This window comes from Hylobates moloch, unplaced genomic scaffold (genome assembly GCF_009828535.3).
Source record: "Hylobates moloch isolate HMO894 unplaced genomic scaffold, HMol_V3 SCAFFOLD_15, whole genome shotgun sequence".
NCBI classification, from domain to species: Eukaryota; Metazoa; Chordata; class Mammalia; order Primates; family Hylobatidae; genus Hylobates; species Hylobates moloch.
In genome coordinates this window covers 18,620,878-18,647,768 of record NW_026652290.1, presented here as the reverse complement: position 1 = coordinate 18,647,768, position 26,891 = coordinate 18,620,878, and the positions used below count along the sequence as shown (strand labels likewise).

The 26,891-nt window shown below is 36.5% G+C and overlaps 1 protein-coding gene across 3 annotated transcripts in view; it reads left to right on the top strand.

Moving 5' to 3' along the window:
- The window catches only part of GCFC2 (GC-rich sequence DNA-binding factor 2), a 54,156-nt gene that overhangs the window by 26,505 nt on the left and 760 nt on the right, over positions 1-26,891 (top strand). The window contains exons 12-17 of one of the 3 annotated variants that reach the window (XR_004252136.2): positions 4,052-4,173; positions 10,883-10,959; positions 12,689-12,755; positions 14,397-14,543; positions 18,453-18,577; positions 19,744-19,961. Coding sequence is in view for 1 of the 3 variants with exons in the window: in XM_032176577.2 (XP_032032468.1) it covers positions 4,052-4,173; positions 10,883-10,959; positions 12,689-12,755; positions 14,397-14,543; positions 18,453-18,577; positions 19,744-19,861 (656 nt within the window). In the remaining 2 variants the exon portion in view is untranslated. Of the gene's footprint in view, positions 1-4,051; positions 4,174-10,882; positions 10,960-12,688; positions 12,756-14,396; positions 14,544-18,452; positions 18,578-19,743; positions 21,689-26,891 lie in introns of those variants that run through there. The other 2 variants (XM_032176577.2, XR_009209927.1) reach the window with 2 other exon arrangements.

Genomic DNA, 26,891 nt, shown 5'->3' with positions numbered 1-26,891 from the left:
GTAGTCATTCAGGAGCAGGTTGTTCAGTTTCCATGTAGTTGTGCGATTTTGAGTGAGTTTGTTAATCTTGAGTTCTAATTTGATTGTACTGTGGTCTGACAGACTGTTATGATTTCCGTTCTTTTGCATTTGCTGAGGAGTGTTTTACTTGCAATTATGTGGTCAGTTTTAGAAAGTGTGATGTGGTGCTGAGAAAAATGTATATTCTATCAATTTGGGGTGGAGAGTTCTGTAGATGTCTATTAGGTCTGCTTGGTCCAGAGCTGAGTTCAATTCCTGGATATCTTTGTTAATTTTCTGTCTCGTTGATCTGTCTAATATTGACAGTGGGATGTTAAAGTCTCCCACTATTATTGTGTGGGAGTCTAAGTCTGTTTGTAGGTCTCTAAGAACTTGCTTTATGAATCTGATCTGAGTGCTCCTGTATTGGGTGCATATTTATTTATGATAGTTAGCTCTTATTGTTGCATTGATCCCTTCACAATTATGTAATACCCTTCTTTGTCTCTTTTGATCTTTGTTGGTTTAAAGTCTGTTTTATCAAAGACTAGGACTGCACCCTGCCTTTTTTTTTTTTTTTTTTGCTTTCCATTTACTTGGTAAATATTCTGCCATCCCTTTATTTTGAGCCTGTGTGCATCTCTGTACATGAGATGGGTCTCCTGAATCCAGCACACTGATGGGTCTTGACTCTATTCAATTTGCCAGTCTGTGTCTTTTAATTGGGGCTTTTAGCCCATTTACTTTTAAAGTTAATATTGTTATGTGTGAATTTGATCCTGTCATTATGATGCTAGCTGGTCATTTTGCTCATTAGTTGACGCAGTTTCTTCATAGCATTGATGGTCTTTACAATTTGGTATGTTTTTGCAGTGTCTGGTACCGATTGTTCCTTTCCATGTTTAGTACTTCCTTCAGGAGCTCTTGTAAGGCAGGCCTGGTGGTGACAAAATCTCTCAGCATTTGCTTGTCTGTAAAGGATTTTATTTTTCCTTTGCTTATGAAGCTTAGTTTGGCTGGATATGAAATTCTGGACTGAAAATTCATTTCTTTAAGAATGCTGAATATTGGCCCCCAGTCTCTTGTAGCTTGTAGGGTGTCTGTAGAGAGATCCACTATTAGTCTGACGGGTATCCATTTGTGGGTAACCCGACCTTTCTTTGTGGCTGCCCTTAACTTTTTTTCCTTCATTTCAGCCTTGGTGAATCTGACAATTATGTGTCTTGTTGCTCTTCTCGAGGAGTTGCTCTTCTCGAGAAGTATCTTTGTGGTGGTCTCTGTATTTCCTGAATTTGAATGTTGGCCTGCCTTGCTAGGTTGGGGAAGTTCTTCTGGATAATGTCCTGAAGAGTGTTTTCCAACTTGGTTCCATTCTCCCCATCACTTTCAGGTACACCAGTCAAACATAGATTTGGTCTTTTCACATAGTCCCATATTTCTCGGAGGCTTTGTTTGTTTCTTTTCACTATTTTTTCTCTAAACTTGTCTTCTTGCTTTATTTCATTGAGGTGAACTTCAATCTCTGATATCCTTTCTTCCGCTTGATCAATTAAGCTATTGCTACCTGTGTATGCTTCACAATGTTCTCATGCAGTGTTTTTCAGCTTCATCAGGTCATTTGTATTCTTCTCTAAACTGGTTATTTTAGTTAGCAAAACCTCTAAGCTTTTTTCGAAGTTCTTAGCTTCCTTCCATTGGGTTAGAACATGCTCCTTTAGCTCAGAGGAGTTTGTTATTATCTACCTTCTGAAGCCTACTTCTGTCAATTCGTCAAACTCATTCTCCGTCCGGTTTTGTTCCCTTGCTGGTGATGAGTTGTGATTCTTTGAAGAACGGACATTCTGGTTTTTGGATTTTCAGCCTTTTTGCGCTGGTTTCTCCCCATCTTTGTGGATTTATCTACCTTTGGTCTTTGATGTTGGTGACCTTCAGATGGGGTCTCTTAGTGTACATCCTTTTTGTTGATGCTGATACTATTCCTTTCTGTTTGTTTTGCTTCTAACAGTCAGGCCCCTCAGCTGCAGGTCTGCTGGAGTTTGCTGGAGGTCCACTCCAGACCCCGTTTGCCTGGGTATCACCAGCGGAGGCTGCAGAACAGCAAAGATTGCTGCCAGTTCCTTCCTCTGGAAGCTTCATCCCAGAGGGGAACCCGCCAGATGCCAGCCAGAGCTGTCCTCTATGAGCTCTCTGTCGGCCCCTACTGGGAGGTGTCTCCCAGACAGGATACACGGGGGTCAGGGACCCACTTGAGGAGGCAGTCTGTCCCTTAGCAGAGTTCGAACACTGTGCTGGTAGAACCACTGCTCTCTTCAGAACTGTTAGGCAAGGACATTTAAGTCTGCTGAAGCTGCGCCCACAGCCACCCCTTTCCCCAGGTGCTCTATCCATGGAAGATGAGGGTTTTATCTCTGAGTCCCTGACTGGGGCTGCTGGCTTTTTTTCAGAGATGCCCTGCCCAGAGAAGAAGAGTCTAGAGAGGCAGTCTGGCCACAGCGGCCTTGCTGAGCTGCGGTGGGCCCTGCCCAGGTTGAACTTCCCGGTGGCTTTGTTTACACTGTGAGGCATAAACCAGCTACTGAAGCCTCAGCAATGGCAGACACCCCTCCCCCCACCAAGCTGGAGCATCCCAGGTTGGGCTCAGACTGCTGTGCTGGCAGCGAGAATTTCAAGTCAGTAGATCTTAGCTTGCTGGGCTCCGTGGGGGTGGGACCCGCCAAGCCAGACAACTTGGCTCCTTGTCTTCAGCCCCTTTTCCAGGGTAATGAATGGTTCTGTTTCTCTGGCATTCCAGGTGCCACTGGGGTATGAAAAATAAAAATTAAAAAAAACGCCTGCAGCTAGTTTGGTGTCTGTCCAAACAGCCACCCAGTTTTGTGAGTGAAACCCAGAGCCCCGGTGGGGTAGGCACTGGAGGGAATCTCCTGGTCTGCCGGTTGCAAAGACTGTGGGAAAAATGCAGTATCTGGGCTGGAGTGCACTGTTCCTCCTGGCACAGTTTCTCATAGCATCCCTTAGGTAGGGGAGAGAATTCCCCAACCCCTTGCACTTCCCAGGTGAGGCAACACCCCACCTTGCTTTGGCTCACCCTCTGTGGGCTGCACCCACTGTCCAACCAGTCCCAATGAGATGAACTGGGTACCTCAGTTGGAAATGCAGAAATCACCTGACTTCTACGTCCATCTCGCTGGGAGCTGCAGACTGGAGCTGTTCCTATTTGGCCATCTTGGCAGCCTCCTTACACTGAAGGGGATTATTTTTAATACAAGATAAATAGTTGTTTGTAGGGTAATGGAAAAAATCTAGTACAAGTGATGTCAAAACCAAAGTGGAAGGACAGTGTTCTGAGAGCAGGATCTTAGACTAAGCCAAAAGGCTTGGGATCTCATCCACAAAATAAACAGTTCACCTGAAGTGGTGGGAGTGTGGGTGCCCCATCCATAGGAATAGGAAACAAGTTAGAGCATATGGGCACAGATGTAGGTAGGTGTGTAGATGCTGTGGTAGGAGATTTGTAGTGCTGCATTTCTGACTGCTATTTTCTTAGCAAATTAGGAAGTAATTAGCTGAAAGAGAAAGCAAGGGAGTAGAAAAAATAAAGCAGGAAATAATCATCTAGAAGGAAAAAGTCCATCAACTGAGAGTGAGATAATGGAGAGGGGAGAAGGTATGAAGTAATCATCTAGGTGAGAGGGAGAGTGAATGGACCTGAGAGACAGAGAGAGAGAGAGAGAGAGGCTCACTCAAGTTGTATAGTGATCAAGTTAATGTGTTTTTTTTCCCAGCCACTTTTTATCTGCATGGTTGCAGGCAGAGACTCAGTGACAAGGTGAACTTAACTATAAAGAGTTGTAGTTTAGCCAAAGGAGTGTAACAAAGCCCAAGAAGAACAAGGAAATTGAGGATGTATGCAAATATGTAATGGTAATAATTGGTCATGGATCTTAAACTGAATAAGGAGGAAGTAGTGTTTGTTAAAGGTCTTGATTATTTGTATTTGAAAAGCAAAACAATCTAGTAAATAAATTGTGCACCACTGAAATATTTGTTTCAGACTTTGTAGAATTCATTTGGGATCCTTTGTCAACCTCACAGACAACAAGTTTAATAACACATTGCAGAGTGATTCTTGAAGAACATTCCACTTGTGAAAATGAAGTTAGTAAAAGCAAACAGGTAATAATTTCTAGAGTTGTGAACTCCATGATGTATCTCTAAATCATTATAATTTTCTTACAGATCTTGGTTTATAAAAGATGCAGAAGTGATTATCAGAAAACTATTTGGGGGAAAACATATTTACTTTTGATTTATAGAAACTAGACTTTTTCTCAGACTGCACTTAGATGAAAAAAAATTTTTTAAAACTGGAGTTGGCTATTTTTTTATCTTTATAATAATAAGATGAAAGAATATACCTTGATACTTCTGAACACTGTGATAGGAGTGGTAATCATTTTAAATTATAGACATACATGTAAAGACCCAGATTATGACTTTCATTCCTATTAGCTCACTTTTCTCTGTTCAGTGATCTGATTTGTGTTCTCATGGCCCAGGCAGCCATCTTTCAGGATTGTGAATATGCACTGGCCCTGCAGAGATGAACCAGTATAAATTCATTAGTGCAAATTCATTTCTTCTAAAGGAAAACAACAATACTCATTACCTTTGTTCTTTTGACAAAAATCCAGTGGCATTGTGGCTTTGCTTGAACAATGATTTCAAAATTAGACTGACACTTATTGTATGAACTAGTTATTTGTAGTCTGCCAAATAATAGTAGTCTCTTTAAGGATTCAAAGTTCAGTAGGACAGATCTTGATCTTACAGTGAACTAGAATTGAATTCAGTGAACATAAGACGTATTGAGGAATTTTTTAGAGTGATCTTGCTGAGAATCTTCTCACTCTTTCATTGTAGTTTTTTTTATTGTTTGTTGATGAGATTGTAGATTCATGCAGTTTTATGAGTAAACCAATTTTAGGTTGAGCTTTAGGAAATTAAGGAGAAATTGACAGACTGGAGAACACCCAGAGTAGAATGACAGAGGTGGTTGAAAAGCAAGGAGACATATCATATTCATATTATGAGCACCATTAAGTTTTAGCCCTTGGAATTGTGATTACAAAGGAGGAAAGCTGTAAGAAATGAAAGGGAGAAAAGGGATACCAGCCTAATTCTGCCTTCAAGAAGCATATAATCTCAGAGAAAATAAGATGCACATAAACTGTAACTTAAAACTGGAAGTGAAGAGGAGAAGTAGGGAAGATAATAAACACTTATTTAATTCCAGTTGTGTACTAGGCACTCTGTAAGGTCTTATACCTGTCATCTTAATCCCAGCAGCCCTATTTAAAAAATGGATGATCGCCAGGCATGGCGGCTCACGCCTGTATATCTGAGTGCTTTGGGAGGCTGAGGCAGGAGGATCTCTTCGGGCCAAGAGTTCAAGACCAGCTTGGGCATCATAGCAAGATCTATCTCTACCAAAAAAATAAAAATTAGCTGGGCTCCCCCTTGAGCCCAGGAGTTGAAGCTGCATTGAGCCTCAATTATGCCACCACACTGCAGCCTGGGCAACACAAAACCCTGTCTCTTAAAAGGATGATAGTGTCATTTTATAGATGAAGCAAATGAATCTTTAAAACTAGTTGTTACAGTGCTACTATGAGTGAGAACTAGGATTTGAACTTGGATAGTCTGCCTTTAAAGCCCAATTTTGTCTCACTGACCACATTGCCTCCCCATGAGCAGCATAGATAAAGTACTGTGTCTTCAGAAGAGAGACAGGAGAGAGAGGTTACCTTCAGCAGTGGGGATAAGGAAATAATTCATCTTAGGGGTGGCATTTGAACTGTGGCTTGAGGGAAAGAATAGGATTTCAACATGCGGCAACAGATAGAAAGGCATTTTCTGCTTACCTCCAATAGGATAAAAACTCAGGTAAAATAGATGGAAACTGTTGCAGGAATTAGAGATATTTAATTTGAAAAAAGATGTACAGAGAGATGGTGTTTGTATTCAGAGAAGGTGTAGATTTATTCTGTGCTGTTATGCAGCATAGAACCAAGATTAGTAGTTAAAAGCTACAAAGAAGCAGATATATAATCCTGCATTTGCTTTCCATATAGCATTGTTTAGTTATAACCTAAATGTAAATCATTATGCTTTACCATTTGTTAAATACTCATTTGATCCTCATTACCCTGTGAAATGTATTTATTTTAATTGCATTTTTACAGATGAAGCTGGGGTCCAGAAGGGTTAAGTCATTTTTAAAATACTTGAGTACTAAGTGGTAGACCTGGCTCTTTGTGATCACTGAAGCCCTTCAGCAGTATTATGGATTCACTCAAGAAGTTTGTTTTTTTTTTTTGAGACAGAGTGTTGCTCTGTCACCCAGGCTGGAGTGCAGTGGTGTGATCTCGGCTCACTGCAACCTCCAACTCCCAGGTTCAAGCGATTCTCCTGCCTCAGCCTCCCGAGTAGCTGGGACTACAGGCATGTGCCACCGTGCCTGGCTAATTTTGTGTGTTTTTAGTAGAGACGGGGTTTCACCGTATTAGCCAGGATGGCCTCGATCTCCTGACCTTGTGATCCGCCCACCTCGGCCTCCCAAAGTGCTGGGATTACAGGCACACTCATGCAGTTTTTATAATGGATGTTTTTATTCTGAAACCCCTCTGCTATGAATGTAGAAAATGGGTTGTTTGCATAAGCAGGAGAATAGATTACATCAGGGTTTTCAGTCTCAGCACTACATTGGCATTTGGAACAGATAATGTTTTGTTGTGAGGGTCTGTCTTGTGCACTATAGTATGCTTAGCAGCATCCCTGGCTTGTGCCCACTGGGTGGCAGTAGCACTCCCCGGTCTCCACAACCAAAAATGTCTTTACACATTGTCAGGTATTCCCTAGGGATGGCAAAATGGCACTTGGTAGAGAATCACTTACATTATATAATGCCCCAGGTTGCTACAACAGTTCACCAGTGGGATCACTCCGCTTCTTCAGTGATGAAAGAGAATGAGGTTCAAGAATGGAAATTGAGTCAGACAACATAGTTTCTGTTTTCAAAGTTAGAAGCAAATGCTGTAAGCTAATGCCTGGTAATAATAGTTTTGATTCTGACTAAAAATCTAAAGTAAATTATTACAGAAGAATATTATGAATACTTAAATTTAAAAAGCAGTAATTACTATAATCTGTCGTTGACAGGATTCCCAAATACAAATGATACTTAACATTGTTTATTGAAGCAAATTTAATGTATTATGATTGTTCTTAGGGATTAAATGGGGAAATATAAGTTTAAGTAAACCTGAAAAGTAATGACCAGTAGGGCATTGGCTACCTATGGGGAGTCTGTTAGTATTAGATATCTTCTCAGCTTTGCCCTGTTCAGTATTTTTATTGAACTGGATAAGGAGTTAAAATACATACTAATGAAATGTGTCAGTGACAAAAAGCTAGGAATTCTGTAAGACTTGTGGATGGTAGAATTAGAATCCAAGAAGATTTCAAAAGATTGTAGAAAATAGACTGACTCAAGAAATTGTGAAAAAATAAATGCATGTCCCACCCTTGCTTTTAAAAATTCAACTATATAAGTAAAAGATGGGAAAGACACAGTTTTGAAGCAGCGTAAGTAAGAAAGATTATAATCAACAATAAACCCAGTGTGAGTCAGCAGTGTCTGTCACTTGAGTAACAGAAAAACAGGTAAATGGGAGTTTCTCCTAGTATGTGTGTGCTATTTTGATAAGAATGGCATATTTGGTGATAATACCCACAGATTAGACCTTCCTGGGAATATTGCATTTAATTCTCGGTGTAAGCATATTAAGTGGAGAGTGTCATAAGATAGTATGGGAAAGAGAAGATGTAAAAAAAAAGTATGATATTAATCTTAAAATCTAGAAAATTATCATGTGGAAGTGGGGCTAGATCTATTCTGTGTGATCCCAAGAAGTAAACCAAGACCAAGGAGTGGAAGCTGTAGGAGGGAAAAGTTTGTTAACTCTCATTGTTAACTGAAATCTAACAGTCCAAAGTTCTGGGCAGCCTCAGGAGATAGTGATCTCCATCAGCAAATGGTTTCAGACGTGGCTGGTGGACCATTTAGTAGAAATGTGAAAATAAGTCTAAACATCACTTGGGAGTTCAGATGGATTTTCAGATTCATTTTTTGTTTTTGGTTTTTTTTATCAACAGAACCTGTTTCAAATAAATCTTACACAATCCGATACGCAAACACACACACAGAAGTAAAACTGCTCCTACTGTTGTGAGCACCTGCCCTTATTCTTCCCTGACCACCCCAGCATTTGTCCAGGCCATCCTTGGATTACCTCCATGGATATAGAGAGCAGCATGAAAACCATTGGCATCACACAAGTGCCTCTTTAAAGCTGTTTCAAAGTGTATATATATATATACAAGGGGTTGTATGTGAGTCTGAACGTGTGATTCAGAATGCTTGTTAAAACTGTTTGGAGAACCTTATTTTCCACCAAACAAATGATGTTATGTAATACTTAGAAAAGTTAATAGCTCACGGTTTTAAAATATGTGAATTTATTTGGTTTCTTTTTTTTTGTTTTTCTGTTTTTGTTTTTTTGTTTTTGTTTTTTTTTTTTAGACAGAACCTTACTCTGTCACCCAGGCTGGAGTGCAGTGGCGCAATCTCAGCTCACTGCAACCTCCACCTCCTGTGTTCAAGCGATTCTTCTGCCTCAGCCTCCCAAGCAGCTGGGATTACAAGCATGTGCCACCATGCCTGGCTAATTTTTTCTATTTTTAGTAGAGACAGGGTTTCCCCATGTTGGCCAGGCTGGTCTCAAACTCCTGGCCTCAAGTGACCCACCCACCTCAGCCTCCCAAAGTGCTAGGATTACAGGCATGAGCCACCGCAACCGGCCAGTGAATTTATGTTTTGTTTTAAACAATTTATTTGGAAATACTAATACTTTGAAAGAAAACTTTCATGAATAAGAGTAGTATTTCCATATTCCCTTTACCAAGATTTACTTGTCATTAATATTTTGCCCCATTGGCTTTATCATTAGCCCTTCCATTTTAAATATGTACATACAATATTTTTTCTCCTGAATACTGAGAACAGGGTGCATATTTGTTAAGACAAGGATATTATGTTATATAACCAGAGTAGTTAGCAATTTCAGTAAATTTATCAACACTTAATCTACCATCCATATTCCACTTTTGCCAGTTGATTCAATAATGTCCTTTGTAACATTTTCAATAGAACTATTTTAAGAAACAAAATTTAAACAATATGGAAACATTTGTCAAGGCTGGCATTCAAAATCATTAAAATTAAATGAAAAAAATCAAAGCAGCTTTTTTTTGTATCATGAACACCTAACTCAGTAAGTTACATAAACTCAGATGCTAGTTTTTGGAGATATTGTCTAGAGAAAATGCTCTTTTTTCTTTTAACAGAATTCAGAACGTTTAAGGAATGGAGTAAAATGCAACTGAGTTCTGATTTTTAACATTAAGTAAATGTTGATATATGGCCACTTGAGGAATATGTTACAGATAATTAAGTGGAAAGAGAAACGACTTCAGTTCATTATGCTTTTTATGAAAAATATATTTGAATTCTACATTTATGGATAATTCAGTTAGTATACAGTATGTGACAGCTGAATTTGTGCTGTATACATTGTCATTGACTTAAAAAATAACTTTAATGTGTAGTATGCCATTTTTATTTTTCAAATATGAATACTTTTTTAAGAATGTCATTATAGAAATATTGCTAATATATAAAAAAAAACACTCATTGTCTTTCGTCCTAGTAGAAGGACTAATACCATTGTAGTATATTTTCATCCAGCCCTTTTTTTAAAGTTATAATCTTAATAGGCATGTAAGTTAGTATACTACTTCTGCTTAATGTTATCTCATTGCGTATTTATAGTTGTCTGTTACTGTAGTCATCGTAAACTTAAGCTAAAGTTTATGATGGATTCACTGGATGGATGTAACATCTCCTTAAAATTCCCTGTGATTGAATATTTTGGTCATTTCCAATTTTTTTGTATGCAAACAAAATGGATTTCCGTAAGTGGATTTTCTGTGTCACAGGACACAAGACAAACCAACAAAGGACCTACAGCTGGAGTATATAAAAGACTTGTACAAACCAATAATAAAAAGACAGAACCTAATACAAAAAAAAATAGCAATGTTGGCAAGCAGCTTAATTAGGTACTTTGCAAAAGGGCTTGCCAAGTGGCAAATAGGAATATGAAAAGATGCCCAACAGCACATTAGTCAACGACAATTCAGTGAGAATTAGAACAACACAATGAAATATGACTGTATACCCACTATAATTGCAAACATTAAAAAACAAGAGAATGCCAGTTATCCTAAGTATGTAGTGAAGCAGGATTTATTTTATACTGCAGGCAGGAATGTAAATGGGATGCCACTATTCTAGAAACAGTTTGGTTTTTTGTACATAGTTGAACGTATGGACATGAACTATACTCCAGCAGTTCCATTTCTATGTATATACCCATTAGCAATGTATGACCATGCATACTAAATGACATGTACGAGAATTTTTATGGCAGCATTATTTATAATAGCCACCAAACCAGAAATCACCTAAGTGTTCCATCAATAGTATTCATGCAACAAAATACTATATAGCAATGAAATTGATCCAACTATACCCATATGTAGCAACATGGATAAATAAGGTTTTTTTTGTACCCAGTTGATAGTTATTTTAACAGCTGGTTATGTGAGTGTGGACAAATTTGTACTGCTGTTAAAATTACTTTTTTTTGGTAAATAAATTTCTATCTTCTATCACTGATGCTTTTCAAATTTGTAATAATAGGATTTACTTAAATCCATTGTTTCAAGAATGAAAAAGGCAGTAGAAGATGATGTTTTTATTCCTCTGTATCCAAAGAGGTAAGAGCTGTTAATTTCTAGGTTGTTTGAAATAGCTGATCATAGAATACAGATTTGTTTAAGAATGTAATGCAAAAGAAACTATAGTGTTTTCTTTTTTTGTTGTTTTGTTTTTGTTTTGAGACTGAGTCTCACTCTGTCGCCCAGGCTGGAGTGCAGTGGCACGATCTCTGCTCACTGTTAGCTCTGCATCCCAGGTTCACACCATTCTCCTGCCTCAGCCTCCCATGGCTGGGATTACAGGCGCCTGCCACCATGCCCGGCTAATTTTTTGTATTTTTAGTAGAGATGGGGTTTCACCATGTTAGCCAGGATGGTCTCGATCTCCTGACCTCGTGATCCGCCCGCCTTGGCCTCCCAAAGTGCTGGGATTACAGGCGTGAGCCACCGCGCCCGGCCAACTATAGTGTTTTCAAAACATGTGTACACATATTCTATGAGGATGCAAATTGAGATTTCAACAAATATTTCTCAGTGACTTACATAGAGCTGTGCCTTATGCTTGGCGCTTAGATGTATTTTTGATTGGTTGGTTTTGGTTTGGGTTTTACATATATCCTAGGAACATAGCAGGTGATATAGAGTGGCAAAGAGCACAAGTCCACTGTTAGTAGATATTTTTACGCACTTGTTTTCTCATCTATAAAATAAGGATAAAATTAGTGCCTACCTCACAGGATATTAGAGAAATGGAGAGAATGCTCAGAACACAACAGTGCCTAGCACAGAGGAAGCACAACGCTGAGGAACCAGAAGCTGCACCTGTAAATTCTGCAGTCACTTCAAATTATAAAACAAGGAGTATTTGATGTATGATCATAACTTTGCTAAGAAGGCATCAGTTATAATGACGCATGAACTGTAGCAATCTAGTGAGTACTGAGAGGATGGAGGAGCTTTATGGAGGGGGAAGAAAGGAACCTGAAAGCTTTCTGATTCCTTTTGAGTCATGAGATGTCTACATGTAGAAATTCTGCCCTGGTAAACTTTGTTTATAATGTTTTAGATAAGCAATGCATTCACATGGTTAAGATGTATGAATGTGATATATTATTTGTTTATAAATAATTATATATTTTATTAAAATAATAAAATGTTATTTATATTGAAAAGAAAAGTTTTACTCCCACCCCGACTCAGTTTTTGCCCTTCTCCCTCTACTCACATATGTGCATGCATTAATAATCACCTTGAGTAATTTTTATTTATCTTTCAAGACTTTCTTCATGCAAACAGAAGTACTTATATAGGCTATAATCTTATGTTACCCTCCTTTCTACAGCAAAGGAAGTATGCTCTAAACAGTTGTAATCTGTTTTGTACCTTTTTTTCACTTTGTACCTCTTTGAGATCTTTCTGTACATGTCATCCATCATATAAACAGCTTCCTCATTCTTTTTTAAGCTGCAAAGTTTGCCATCATTTAGATGTCCTATGACTGATGGTCATGTTACTGAACTATTATCATCACTGATGTTGTAAACAATCTTATAGACATATTCTATACTTGTGCACGTATATCTACAAGAGGCATTCTCAGAAACGAGATCGTTGGGTCAGAGTATGCATACATTTGTCATTCCAGTGGATCTCATCAGACAATCTCTGTTTATATTCCATTAAGGCTTAGTTTGGTTGGCTTAAAAGAATATCTGATCTTAAACTCTTGTTCTGAAAGACTAATAGTTCTCTGCATTTTCTCCTTTCTCTTTCTTTTGTTTCTAATTAGTGCTGTAGAAAACAAAACATCACCTCATTCAAAGTTCCAAGAAAGACAGTTCTGTTCAGGCCTAAAGGTGAGCAAAAACTGCAAAAAAAGGCAAATTTTGTAAAGATCCTGTTTACTATAGAACAAAGAACAACAAACTTCATCTGTAAGAATTAGGTAGTATTTTAGGCTTTGTGGTTCACATGGCCTCTGTCGAATTACTCAACTCTGCCACTGTAGCACAAAAACAGTCATAGTACATAAACAAATGAACATAGCTGTTTGAATAAAACTTATGAACACTGAAATTTGAATGTCATCATGGTACAAAATATTTTGTTTAAAGACAGTTTTTAAATGTCCTTGAAAAATGTTAAAACCATTCTTAGCTCACGGACCCTACAAAAACAGGCGACAGGATAGATTTAACCCACAAGCTATAGAGGGCTAACCCCTGGCCTTAAAATTATTGCTAAGTCAGTGACAATAGGGATGGGAAGGAGAAGAAGGTTCAAACAGTGTTTAGGAGGAAGCATTGAAAGGAGTCGATAACTGATCGAGGGAAGATAAGATCTGTTTTGTACATAATGAAGATATATGTGAGACAAATAGAGAGATACAGAGGTCTAGGAGGTGGTTGGATACATGAGTCTGAATGTCAGGAGACAGATCTGAGCTGGAGATTTGGGAGTTCACTACCTGTAGGTAATATTTGGAGCCATGGTCATGAATGACAAGCTCTAAGGAGACTGGATGAAGCATGGAGAAGTAGGCTAAGGACAGAATCTCGGGAAATACTAACAGAAGAGGAGAACATGGAGGCTTCAAGGAAACTGTAGAATCAATTATGAGCCTTAGGATGATCACAAGAGAATGGCCTCAAGGAAGCTAAATGAAAGATTTTCAAGAATGAAGAAAAGAGTGTTAAATGCCACCAAAGAGAATTAAGAGAAAGACTGAAACTGTTTATTGGATTTGACAATTAGAAGGATATAGGTGACCTCAGCAAGAGTAGTTTTAATAGTGTGAATTAATATTTGTCATGTGGTTGAAACAGGGAAAAGGCTTTCTGGGAAGAGGGAACAACATCAACAATGAGATGAAATGTGAAAAAGCATTACATTTTAGTAAAACAGCATGTAGTTCAGCACTCAGTAATGAATATAATACTGGAAAGAAAGTAAGAAACATTTTAAAATTCACAGAAAGATCTGAATTTAGTAGAGGGAAAGGACAACCAATATTTTATTAGAATTTATTATGGTTAATCCAAGTTATCTTCAAACTCACAGGTGATTATTAATCTTTACGTATCAGAGGAATGAAGCTCTCAGCATTGATTGCCTTCTCAAGGTCACGTGTTGGTAATGGTGGCCCTAGTTTTGACAGTAGTTCTTTATGAATCACTTGGTCCTGTGTTCTTATACTCGATGGCCCCCAGCTTTGAGAGAAAATGGATTGGGAAGGAAGATTATTGATCTGGAAAGGCTCTAGTGAAGTTATTTGAGACAGATGTGGGGATGGTTATCCTAGAAAATGAAAATAAGATGAGCAAATACATGGAGTTTGGAAAGAATCAAGTGTTTATTCAGAGATATTGTATTCTAAAATTGACAGTTCCAACAGGGCTAATCGTAGTGAGAATTTTAGTTTGACCAACTCTATGTTAGAGACTATTACTGTTTGTCTTTGGAGAAAAGGTACATATTTACTTGATATTTTATTTTAGCTCTTCCGCAATATTCTTCTTTGGAATGGACTCCTTACAGATGACACCTTGCAAGAACTAGGACTAGGGAAGCTGCTAAATCGTTACCTTAATATAGCTCTTCTCAATGCCACACCTGGGCCGGATGTGGTTAAAAAGTGCAACCAGGTAAGTTGTGAAGGAACTGATTCTAATTTTATCGTTTCTAAAAAATTTAGCTATTAAAATCTATTATTTAGCAAAATAATTAAATGTGTGGTACTCATATAAAAATAGACAAATGGGCCGGGCACAGTGGCTCATGCCTGTAATCCCAACACTTTGGGAGGCCGATTCGGGCGGATTGCCTGAGGTCAGGAGTTTGAGACCAGCCTCACAAACATGGTGAAACTCCGTCTCTAGTAAAAATACAAAAATTAGCCAGGTGTGGTGGCTAACACCTGTAATCCCAGCTACTTGGGAGGCTGAGGCAGAAGAATCGTTTGAACCCAGGAGGCAGAGGTTGTGGTGAGCCACCATTGCACTCCAGCCTGGGTAACAAGAGCAAAACTCCGTCTCAAAAAAAAAAATTGACAAATGAATTTAACAAACCTAAAATCCAGAGCAGCTCTCCTGTATTTAAGAAATAGTATACTGGTTTGAAATATCACCAGTAAGGAAAGGAAAAATTACTTAATAAATGATGCTAGATGGCTGGCTGTTTACAAAAGAATGTTAAATCCTCACCTCTCACTATACCTCAAAAAAATTTCAGGTAAAATTTTAAAAAATGTAAAAATGAAACTATAAAATATACTAAGATGGTAAATGACTATGTTTGAGAGTGAGGGATTTCCTTCTAAATTTAAAGGCAAAAGAAGAAATTATGAGAAAAAGTAATAGATTTGACAAAATATAAAACTTCAGTGGATCAAAAAGGTATTGAGATTAATTGATCATTATTAAAACTGGGGAATATGTTCATTGGGCTCATTATACTATTCTTTCTACTGCTGTTTATGTTTGAAATTTTCTGTAATAGAAAGTTAGAAAAGTTAAGAATCTAGGAAATAAAAAGTTGTTAACATGTAACAAGGGTTAATATTCACATTAAATAAAAAAGCTCTTTACAATTTAGTAAATAATTCAAATGTTCTGACTAAAAATGGCCAAAACACGTGCAACAGTCAAGTCACCTAAAAGGATATGTAAAATTAACCTTAAAATATGTGAAAATAATTAATAGTACTAATAGAGAAATGGAAATTATTTATAGGAAGGATATTTACTTGACCAGTTGTGTTGGCAAACATTTTTTGTCTGTTGTTTTACTTACAATTTCCAGTGTTATAAACACAGGAAAACAACAGTCCCATCATCACAGGGGCACCATTCACTGTATGCAGTGCAGTGGTTCTGGAAAACAGTCTCCTACACTGGTGGAAGGAGGGATACAGCTCTTTTGGAGAATATTTTGGCATGATGGATACAAAACTTTTAAAGCTTATATTCTTTGACTTAGCCAAAGTAAGTTAAGTCAAAAATTAGAGATGCACATATAGATTTTAAGTACAAAGAATATTGTTATAGCATTATTTATAATAGAAAATAGTTGGAAACACCTAAATATCCCTAAAAGCATGATGGTCTTCTCGCAAGATAAAAATGTGAAAGGAAAATAATCTCAGAACCTGTCTCAGATACTTTTGGGTTCACAAAACTTATGTTTTTGAAGAATTTTTAAGAATATGGGAAAATAATTATTTTATAATTAAAAACACATACACACTAAACTGTTCGCAGATAGAATAGGGTCCGTCTGCTTGTTCTTGCAGCCCAATAGCAAGATGCAGACAGACTGGGAAAGAAAGGAGCTTATTTTTGCAACCAGTTACAGGGAAAAGGTTGTAGTAACTCACCAGACCAACTGAAAGTTACAATTTGTTTTTTGTTTTTTGTTTTGTTTCAGCACTTATATGCATTCTAAGCTCCATGCTACGTGGGAGAGTGTACCTACAAGTGAGAGTGTTTCATTCAGTCTGTATCTAATCTAACTAGGGTCTGGGGTCTGGAAAGCTTTCTCTAGAGTCTTGGAAAGTTTTTTAATCTTAAGTGGGCCCTGGTACGAAGAGTATGTGTAAGAATGCTTTTATTATTTGATCAGACTTTAGGGTCTGGGAAAACCCAGGCAGGGTCTTAATGGGTTTGTTTTCGCATTCCAGTTCTTGTACTCAGACACCAGTTTCTCTAGTTCTTTAATGTTTAACTTACATATTCATCAAAATTATAGAAAAGGGTTAGTGGAAACTGATTCATCTGGTTGCTAATGGAAACCTAGCCTGCCATAAAACTATATATCAATTATCAGTCAACCATGATTGTTCTGGCTATAGTTTTTATATCATACAGTTTTAAGCATTATATATTAAAAATTTAAATCATCATCCATGTTATGTTGTTCAGGTTTAGTTTAGTCCCCTTTGACCATAGGGTCTATTATGAAGTGGAGAAGAGGAAATATATTTACACAGCATTCTTTCCACAGCATATGGTTAAAAAACCAGGCCAAGAAAATCGACTTTTAGTGCTGGGATCATTAATGGAAAAGCTACATGGTTAAATGAGAATTTTATTGAGACTTGTGATACAAAACAAGGGGAAAACAAGTGCAAATGACATTCAATAGTAAAGGATGGTTTTAAAACTTTTAAAAAGAGTTTACATAACAAAACTTATAGGATCTTTGGCCTTAGGCAGTCGGTGTGTCTGTATTTTTCCTGAATAGTTGAAACAGGCGATTAAAGAGTAGAATAAGTCTTTTTCCTCAACCATGTTTTAAATGCTGACCAGCCTTAGAAAGAGCACATTCCAGAACCTTTATTTAATATACTGTGTAATATATAGGGTGCATTTTAATTTTTTCCCCAACTCTCTGCTTTCTATAAATATTGATCTTGATGTTACCAACTGTAGCATAATCTGTATGATTATCTAGGAATTTCTTTGAATAGTGTGATATTGTGGCAGGCCAGGTTTCCTAATGGAAACAAACAGAACAGTCAGTTTCCACGAACCCGTTACTATAACTTTAATGAAAGTGTAAGCTAAACATTAAAAAACTGGAGAAACTGGAATGCAAAAACCAACCCATTAAGAACCTGCCTGGGTTTTCTCAGACCCTAAAGTCTGATGGAATAATAAAAGCATTCTTACACATACACCTCATTCTGTCTTAAGATTAAGAAACTTTCCAAGACTCTCGAGAAAGCTCTCCAGACCCTAGTCCCTAGCTAAAGATGAGACAGAGATTGAATGCAACACTCCCACTTGCAGTTATGATCCCACACATAGCACGGAATTTTAAATATATACAAGCATTAGAAAAAAGCTTAGAACTTTGAGTTGGTCTGGTCATAAGGTAGTCATATATTGTTCTCTCCGGGAACAATATAGAGTTTTTTCCTTTCTCCCCTTTTCCCTTCCTTTTTTTCCCTTGTTTCTGCTATGAGGAAGTTTTTTTTTAATTTTTTCTAACATTTTTCTGTTTTTACCAAACTTTTCTCAAAATCTTGTATTACTCTTAGGATGACAATGATAAAATGTAATTTCCATTTCCAAAAGAAAAATTGAATGCACCTACATTGATTCATTCTGCTGCTTTACAATTAAGGCAATGTATTACCTTGATAGAAGATTAAAAACATAATTTATCTTTCATTCTTTGTATCATAGTGAATGTATGTATTTTAGAGTTGTATTGACCAAATATTTTGTGTCTAGACATTTCTGGTTTTTAGTTGTAAATTATGTTTTGTACAGATTTAATGACTCACAAATACAAGAATGTAGAAAGAATTACTAGTACTACTAGGGAGTGTTCATAGCGAGTAGTGTATTTTAAGTTCTTAGCACTAAAGAATGAATTTCCAAAATATATACAGCCTTGGACACAAAGGGAAATTTTTAGAAATGTTTATTTAACCATAGACTATAAAATGGGGAGAATGATACTCAGCTTACAGTATCACTATGAGATTATGTTAGCAAGATTTCATAGATAACTATCATTGTAAACCAGCCATGTGTTTTGATTAACAGGTAGCAGCATGTCTACCAGAAAAATGGTTTGAAAATTCTGCCATGAGGACATCTATTCCACAGCTAGAAAACTTCATTCAGTTTTTATTGCAGTCTGCACATAAATTATCTAGAAGTGAATTCAGGTAATGCATATTTTATTTTCACTTCTATAAACATAGTTCAAGGATTCTGTATGCTCTCAACAATTTTTAGAAAGATTTGTATTTTTACTGTACTTTTAAAAATTTGTTAAAACTGTGATACTGTAAAGTTAGTAGATATTTTTATGGTTACCTTTCGGATGGCTTATGCATATTCATATTTTAAAATGTAAATCCCCCCCAAATTAAGCACATTCAAAAAACTATAGCGCAGGGGAATATAGAATTAAAACTATAAATCAAAAACCTTTTATTAAGCACTTTTTAAATGTGTTTTTAATTTTCCTGGCCATTTTTAGAGACTCAACAGTTGTTAAGTACAGGTCTGCAGCTTGGTATTTATCCAGCAGTAGCTAGCTCTCTGTTCTGAATGTTTCATTCACAGCACCAGCTGTTTAGGGGCTTAAATACAGTGGTATTCCTGTTAACTCCCTCTCCAAAAAAAATTTTTAAGCCCAGATTTGGCCGGGCACGGTGGCTCACACCTGTAATGTCAGCACTTTGGGAGGCTGAGGCAGGAGGATCACTTGAGCCCAGGAGTTTGAGAACAGCCTGGGAAACATAGCAAGACCCTGTCTCTAGAACAAAAAATTGAAAAATTAGCTATTAGCTAGGCATGGTGGCATGCATCTGAGTCCCAGCTACTGAGGATGCAGAGGTGGGAAGACTGCTTGAGCCTGAGAGGTTGAGGCTGCAGTGAGCTATGATTGTGCTACTGTACTCCAGTCTGGCCAGCAGAGCAAGACCAAGTCCCTTAAAAAAAAAAAAAAAAAAAAAAGACTCAGATTTGTATTATTTGCTAATGTCATGATGTGTGAATATACTTCCACCATTGCTTCCACCAGTGTCTCATACAAGCTGATAGCAACACAGCACTACTAAAATTTCTGGTAGACTTACTATATGCTTTTCTACTTTTTACAGTAATTCACATTGAAATTTGCCAGAATACATCCACTAATGATCTGTATTTGAACTTTATAGTTAAGTGGAGATGGCAGCATCTCTCTGTGTTTTATGCTACTTTTAGATATTGGCTTAAGGTAAAGCTTTTGTTTTAGATTAACAACTGATGATCAGGTTCTGAATTGACCGCTGTTCCCTCATGCATTGCATTTTTAAAGGGAGAAATTTGTTTTGTTTTTCAGGGATGAAGTCGAAGAAATAATTCTTATTTTGGTGAAAATAAAAGCTTTGAATCAAGCAGAATCCTTCATAGGAGAGCATCACCTAGACCATCTTAAATCACTAATTAAAGAAGATTGAATAAACTTTATTGGAAAATGCTAAAATTTTAATATAGTTACACTCAGTTCCTTTGCTTGAGAAGAAGCTGGTGCCTCTCCTTTATTCCCTGTAATAGAAGGTAGGATTTGAAAAAAAACAAGACTCCACCTCTGTATTCCCCCCGTGCTTTACCTTCTGGCATCATGAAAAGCTGCCATGATTCTGTGGTGTTCTAAGGAATTAAATGCACTGGAGCTTTAAGAGCTCAACGTGTTTCCCTTTGATTCTTTTGGCTGGTCTTTCAATTTTCTTAAGAGGGGAACTCGATAAACCTTGCTAAAGGTTTTAGCTTAAGTGAGCATGCTAATAAGTCTTCTGTCCTGAACCACAATAGTATCTTTGAGTTCTGTTTAACTACCTTTATTTAAAAATAAGTCAATATGAAAATCTCAGTTGGAGTGAATTATTTGCTAAGTATTAAATGATTAAGGCATTTGCTGATTATCAAATTATCCTTTAGAAATCTATACCAATTTAATGTACCAACACAAGCGTGAGTGCCAGTGAATCCCTACCAGCAGTAGTTATTATCCTTTTTTAAAATGCATTAAAAATTTGAAAGGTAAAAATAATCTTATTTTAATAGCTTATTTTGTTTTGGCTATTAGAGAGTAAACATATTGGTTTTGGCCATTTGTAATTATTTCTGAAATATCCATCTTTTTCTTATGGACTTTTAAGACCTTTATATTTTTAAAGATGTTGATTTTTTGCTCATGCTCGTGGCAGAAGTTTTCCTTATTTGCCATTTTTCTTTTAATTTTTTTTAATTGTATTTTTTGAGACAGGGTCTGGCTCTGTCACCCAGGCTGGAGAGTAGTGGCACAATCTCGGCTCACTGCAACCTCTGCCTTCTGGGCTCAAGCAATCCTCCCACTTCAGCCTCCCAAGTAGCTGGGACTATAGGCATGCACCACCATGCCCAGCTGATTTTTGTGTTTTTTTGTAGAGATGGGGTTTCCTGACATTGCCCAGGCTGGTCTCGAACTCTTGAGCTCAAGCAGTCTACCCACCTTGACCTCCCAAAGTGCTGGGATTACAGGCTTGAGCAACCATGTTTGGCCTTTCTTTTAAATTTGTTGATGTTTTTTGAAGCATTAAGTCATTACTTACTAGCAAATTACTACTTTTTTTTTTTGTCATTGGTGGTAGGACTAAGAAGGAAACAGATATTTTAAATACTCAGAACATGTGATTCATTTTCTGATAAAATATTTGTCTAATAAGACAGAGGCAAGATAATTTAATCAAAAGAAATTAAGAAAATTTTCCAAAAATGTTAGTTTACTAGTAATTTTTCTAAGTCTTCTTATTAAATAACTTAAGGGAAACTGTAAATATATTTTGCAAATTGTTGCCCAAAAGATAATTGGAAAAAATAGAATATATTGTAGGATTTGAATATACAGCCTACTTTTATGTCACCCCTACCTTCAAAACTACATATAATTTATTTTAGGAATTGGGTGTGTTATGTCTGTTGCAGTGAGGACTTGTGATTCACTGGTATGAAGAATTTTTTAATGTTTATATTAGTAACAAAATTATACAAGAATAGAATCTCATCTAGAAAATGCAAACCATTGTTGAAAAGCAGTTAGCATTTCCACACAACTGTTGTCCCCAGAGGTAACTGCTGTTTTCATTTTAATGTTATCCTTTTAGACCTTTTCTCTATTTACAAAAATGTTACGTGTTTGTATGTGTACATAAAGTTTTGGGTTTTTTTTTTTACGTAAGTGGCAGATACTTTATTGCACATGAAATGTGTAATTTTTTTCTATTAAAGTACACATTTGGAAATTATCCTCTGACTTTTGGATTTTTAACTAAAGATATGTTGGACATGTTCCTTTATATTTTTAAGTTCAGCACTGAAACCCTCCTACCTTTTTGTGGAAGATAAAATATTAAAACTGCTTTCAAAACTACAAACTGACTTAAACTGCTATAGTAATTTTCAATTAAATTTCATTATACCTGGAGTTTGAACGTTTTTGAAGGTTTTTATCATATACTGTAATTCAAACATTTACCTAAATCTCAATGTAAAATTCTTTTTTTCTTATTACTATGAAATGGATGGAATAAGGAGGGCAAACACAGCTAGCAAGAACAAAACATTGGGTTGGCAATTCATATCACATCTTAATTCTTTCCCTGAATTTCTTTCAGCTTTTTGTTCACATAAAGAATGTGAAATTTTTACAGAATCAGACAGATGACTTTAAAGAAATTTTTTTCATGATGGAAAAATAACCTCAAAGCAATTGATTTTTGCATTTCTTAGGTCCTTGAATAAATGATACTTAGGTATACCTCAGAAATGTCATATATGATACAAATCCTGCAAAAGACATCATGAGAAAAAAACAGCAATATCTATCATGAATGTAGAAATAAAAGTCCTTAAAATAATTAGCAAATCAAATCCAGCAATGTATAAAAAAGATAATAGGGTTTATTCCTGGAAAGTAAGGTTGGTTTAACATTAGTCAACCAGTGTAATCACTCATGAACAGAATAAAGGAGAAAATCCACATCTCGATGACTGCAGAACCAGTCATCTCAATTATTACAGAAAAAGTGTTTGACAAAATTCAACACCCCCTCAGACTACAAAAACCTTTCAGCAAAGTAGGAATATAAATTCCTCAATCTGATAAAGGGCATCTGTGAGAAAAATCTATACCTAACATCATATTTAATGGTGAAATATTAAGGATGTCTGCTCTCACCATTTCTGTTCAACATTGTTCTAGAAGACATAGTCATACAATCAGTCAAGATAAAAGAAGGCATAAATAAACATTGACACACAAGAGTTAAGATAGTCATTAGTCAGCCAGACAATCCCAACACTTTGTGAGACTGAGCTGGGAGGATCATTTGAGGCCAGGAGTTCAAGATCAGCCTTGGCAACAAGCTTGTTGTAACCATTAAGAGAAATGTGTTGTACAGCATCTGGCACATAGGAGCCTTCTAATGAGGAGCCTATTCCTGAAAAAGTGAAAGATATATCATTTTTCTAATCCTTCTAATAGGATAAACTAAGTTTTTGATCTGAGTTATTCAAAAGGCTAAGGAATTTCCCATCACGACACTACAGGGTAGTTTAGAAAATATACACACTTGAGCAACATGGTGGAGTAGGCACATTGAAAAACAAACGGGCTGGGTGTGGTGGTTCACGCCTGTAATTGCAGCACTTTGGGAAGCTGAGATGAGAGGATGGCTTGAGGCCAGGAGTTCAAGACCAGCCTGGTCAGTATAGTGAGACCCCAATCTCTAAAAAATATATATATATATTATTTTTAAAGCAGGAACAGGCATAGTCAATTTTATCAGAACTCTAGAAAACAGTAAAAAGTTTATAGCATTGAAGCAAATGCTGAGTCAGGAACAGGCAACTTTAAAATGGCGAGAAAGCTTTCTGACATTTCTGCTTGCCCTTCCCCCACAAGCTCCCTGGTGTTGCAGCAGTCTTGAAATCAGCAGCTGCATTCTGTGTTGGACCCTGATCCCCATTTCTAGAGGAAGCAGAGCAGAACTTAGAAATTCTTGTTTAAGTCTCTGGTAGCCTGTCTGGGGCTACTTAAAGGATTGACAGAGCACTCATCGTAAGCAGTAGGCATTGCTTGAAAAAAGTGTTCCCTTCTCCCTGTTCAGATCAACTGTTGAACTCCTCTAGTGAATTTATTTCAGTTACTGTACTTTTCAGCTCCAAAATTTATCTTTGGTTCCTTCTTATAATGTCTATGTCTTTATTGATATTCTCATTTTGTTCATATGTCTTTCTTCCTTTAGTTCTTTGTCCATGTTTTCCTTTAGCTCTTTGGGCTTATTTAAGACAATTGTTTAAAGTCTTTGCATAGTAAGTCCATCAAAAATAGGGAGAAATCAAGACATTCTCAGATAAAACAAAAGCTTAGGGAGTTTATTACAATTAGACTTGCCCTGCAAGAAATGCATAAGGGAATCCTTTGGGCTGAAATGAAAGGGCACTAGACAGTAACTCAAATCTGTATAATGAAATAAAGATCTAAAATAAGATAAATATATTGACAAATATAAAAGTCAGTAGTACTGTCTATGTTTTCTAACTCCACTTTTTATTTCCTAAATGATTTAAAAGACCAACTCATACAAATAACTATAAATTATTCATTAGGCATCAAATATATAAACATGTAATTGGTGCCATCAATAACATAAGAGGGGCAGGGCCAGAGCTTTACAGGAGTAGAGATTTTGTATGCTATTGAAGGTAAATTGGTATCAGTTTAAATTAGATTGTTTTAAGTGTAGGATGTTAACTATAATTCCCATAGCAACCACAAATAAAATATCTAACAAATATACACAAAGGGGAGTGAAAAGAGAATCAGACTAGTTCACTACAAAAAAAAACAGAAAAGAAGGCCATAAAGAGGAAATGAGGGGTCAAAAAAGTATATGACATATAGAAAAAGTGTTAAATGGTAGAAGAAAGTCCTTCCTTAATTACTTTAAACATAAATGGATTAAATTTTCCAATCAAAAGGCAGAAATTGGCAGAATGGACAACAACAAAAAAAAGATAGTGATATGCTGTCTACAAGAGACTATAGATCCAAAGACACAAATACATGAAACACATAGAAAAAGATACCCTGTGCAAAAATTTCTTTAAAAAAAGAGAACCTTAACACATTATAAACCACCTTGACCTAAGAGACATATAGAACACTACAGTCAACAATAGCATGATACACATTTCGCTCAAGTGTATGAGGAACATTCTCCAGGACAGACCATCTATCAGGCCACACACCAATTCTCAAAAACATTAAAATCATACTGAGTATCTTCTCTAATCACAATGGAATGAACTTGGAAATCAATAACAAAAACATAGTAGGAAATTCATAAACATGTAGAAATTAACACACTCAACCAGGGAATCAAAGAAGAAATCACAAGAGAAATAAAACATGACATCTGGCAATTCCACTCAAGATGTATACCCAAAAGAACTTAGAAACAGGCAATCAAATACATACTTGTTATGTCAATGTTTATTGCAGCATTATTCACAATAGCCAAAAGGTAGATTTATCCCAGTGTTCATCAGAAGATGGATAAACAAATTGTGTATACATACAACGGAATATTATTTAGTCATAAAAACAAATGAAATTCTGATACATGCCACAACATGGATGAATCTTAAGGACTGTTTGAGGCCAGGAGCTCAAGACCACCATGGGAAACATAGCAAGACCACATCTCTACAAAAAACAAAATCAGCCAGGTGCAGTTAACATGTGCCTATAGTCCTAGCTACTCAAGGAGGCTGAGGTGGGAGGATTGCTTGAGCCCAGGATTTTGAGGCTGCAATGAGCTATGATCACACCACCGCACTCCTACCTGAGTGATAGAATGAGACCTTGTCTCAAAGATAAAAAGAAAGATTTGAGGTTACCTGGGGTTGGGAGAGATACAGGAATGAGGTCATTGCTTAACAGTTACAGAGTTTCAGTTTGGGGTGATGAGAAAATTTTGTAAATAGTCGTAATAATTTCACAACATTGTGATGTAATTAATGCCTCTGACTTGTAAATTTAAAATGTTTACAATGGCAAATTATGTTATATATATATCCTACTACAATTTAAAAAAGCTTTAGATTATGCACATTTAATTTTATTTCTGGGGGAAGATTTGCTTTACTTCTGGGGGGAAATTCACAAGAATTTTAAAGATATTCCTGCAGAGTAAAAAGCATGATTGTTTACATGCTTTTGAGCACCTGTACTTACAAGCTGATCATACATTTGCAGAGCTTTAGGTCCTAAAATAAACCCATCTACCATTCTACCAAGACTGAAATGTTTATCAAGACAGAAAAAGAACAGGTTTTAATAGCTATCTTCTAACAAGATAAAGAGAAGAAAAATATAAGATATAGGCTCTTGTTAACCTTTTATTTTCAGAGGTTATCTCAGCAAATAATCTAAACAAGTGAAGGATAGGATATCTATTACTTGTTGACAGTAGTTAGATGACTGTATAATCATTAGTGAAAAAGATCAAGGAAGTAGCTGAAAGCTGCTGTCTGACAGACCCCTACACAATCTCCTTCCTGGACAGACCCCTCCTGGAAGGAGATTGGAAGCCTCTATTCTAGGGAATCTGACAAAACCAAAATATTCATGTGGAGGAGGGGACTCCCAAAAAAGCCCATTCAGATAATCCTAAAGACAACCCCTTCCCACAACCCAAAGGCTTTCCAAGCTTTTTAGTCCCTCTTTCAACCATAAGAAAACAGCCAAAGATTATCAGATATCCTGGAAAAGTCTGAAATATAGACAACAGAAAATAAATACAGAAAGAAATTTGGAGGAAATAGATGTGCAAACAATTTTAAATAAAAAAAATACACTACACTGAATACCCCTTATCTATGAACAAATCCATAGATAAAGGCTTTTTGGTTATAAGAAAAGGAACTTCTACAAATCAAGAAGGGGTCTTAAGATTTTAAAATACAATAGCAAAGAGTTGGAAGATTGAGCTAAAGAGGTAAAAAACAAAGAGACTGGGGTCAAGGGAGGGAGGTAAGAAAATAGATACCCAGTGCTGGATATCCAACATCCAAATAATAGTTTGGAGAACAAAGCAGCAGAAAATAAATCATCAACCAATGCTAAGTGTTTCCCAGAACTGACAGAAATGAGTTACTATCTTGGAAGGGTTCACCTAAAACCCAATACAATGGATAAATATAGACCCACACCCAGACACATCATCATGAAATTTATGAGAAACGGAAATCAAAATGGCATTGGATTTCTCAATACAACAATAGAAACAAAGAAAATGGAGCAACAATATTTTTAAAGTCCTGAAGGAAAATTACCTCCTACCTAAATGTATAAAGTATCAATCAAACATGAGACATGCAAGATCTCAAAAATTTTACCTCCACACAAACTTCCTCTAGAAGCTACCAAAGGATGTGCTCCAG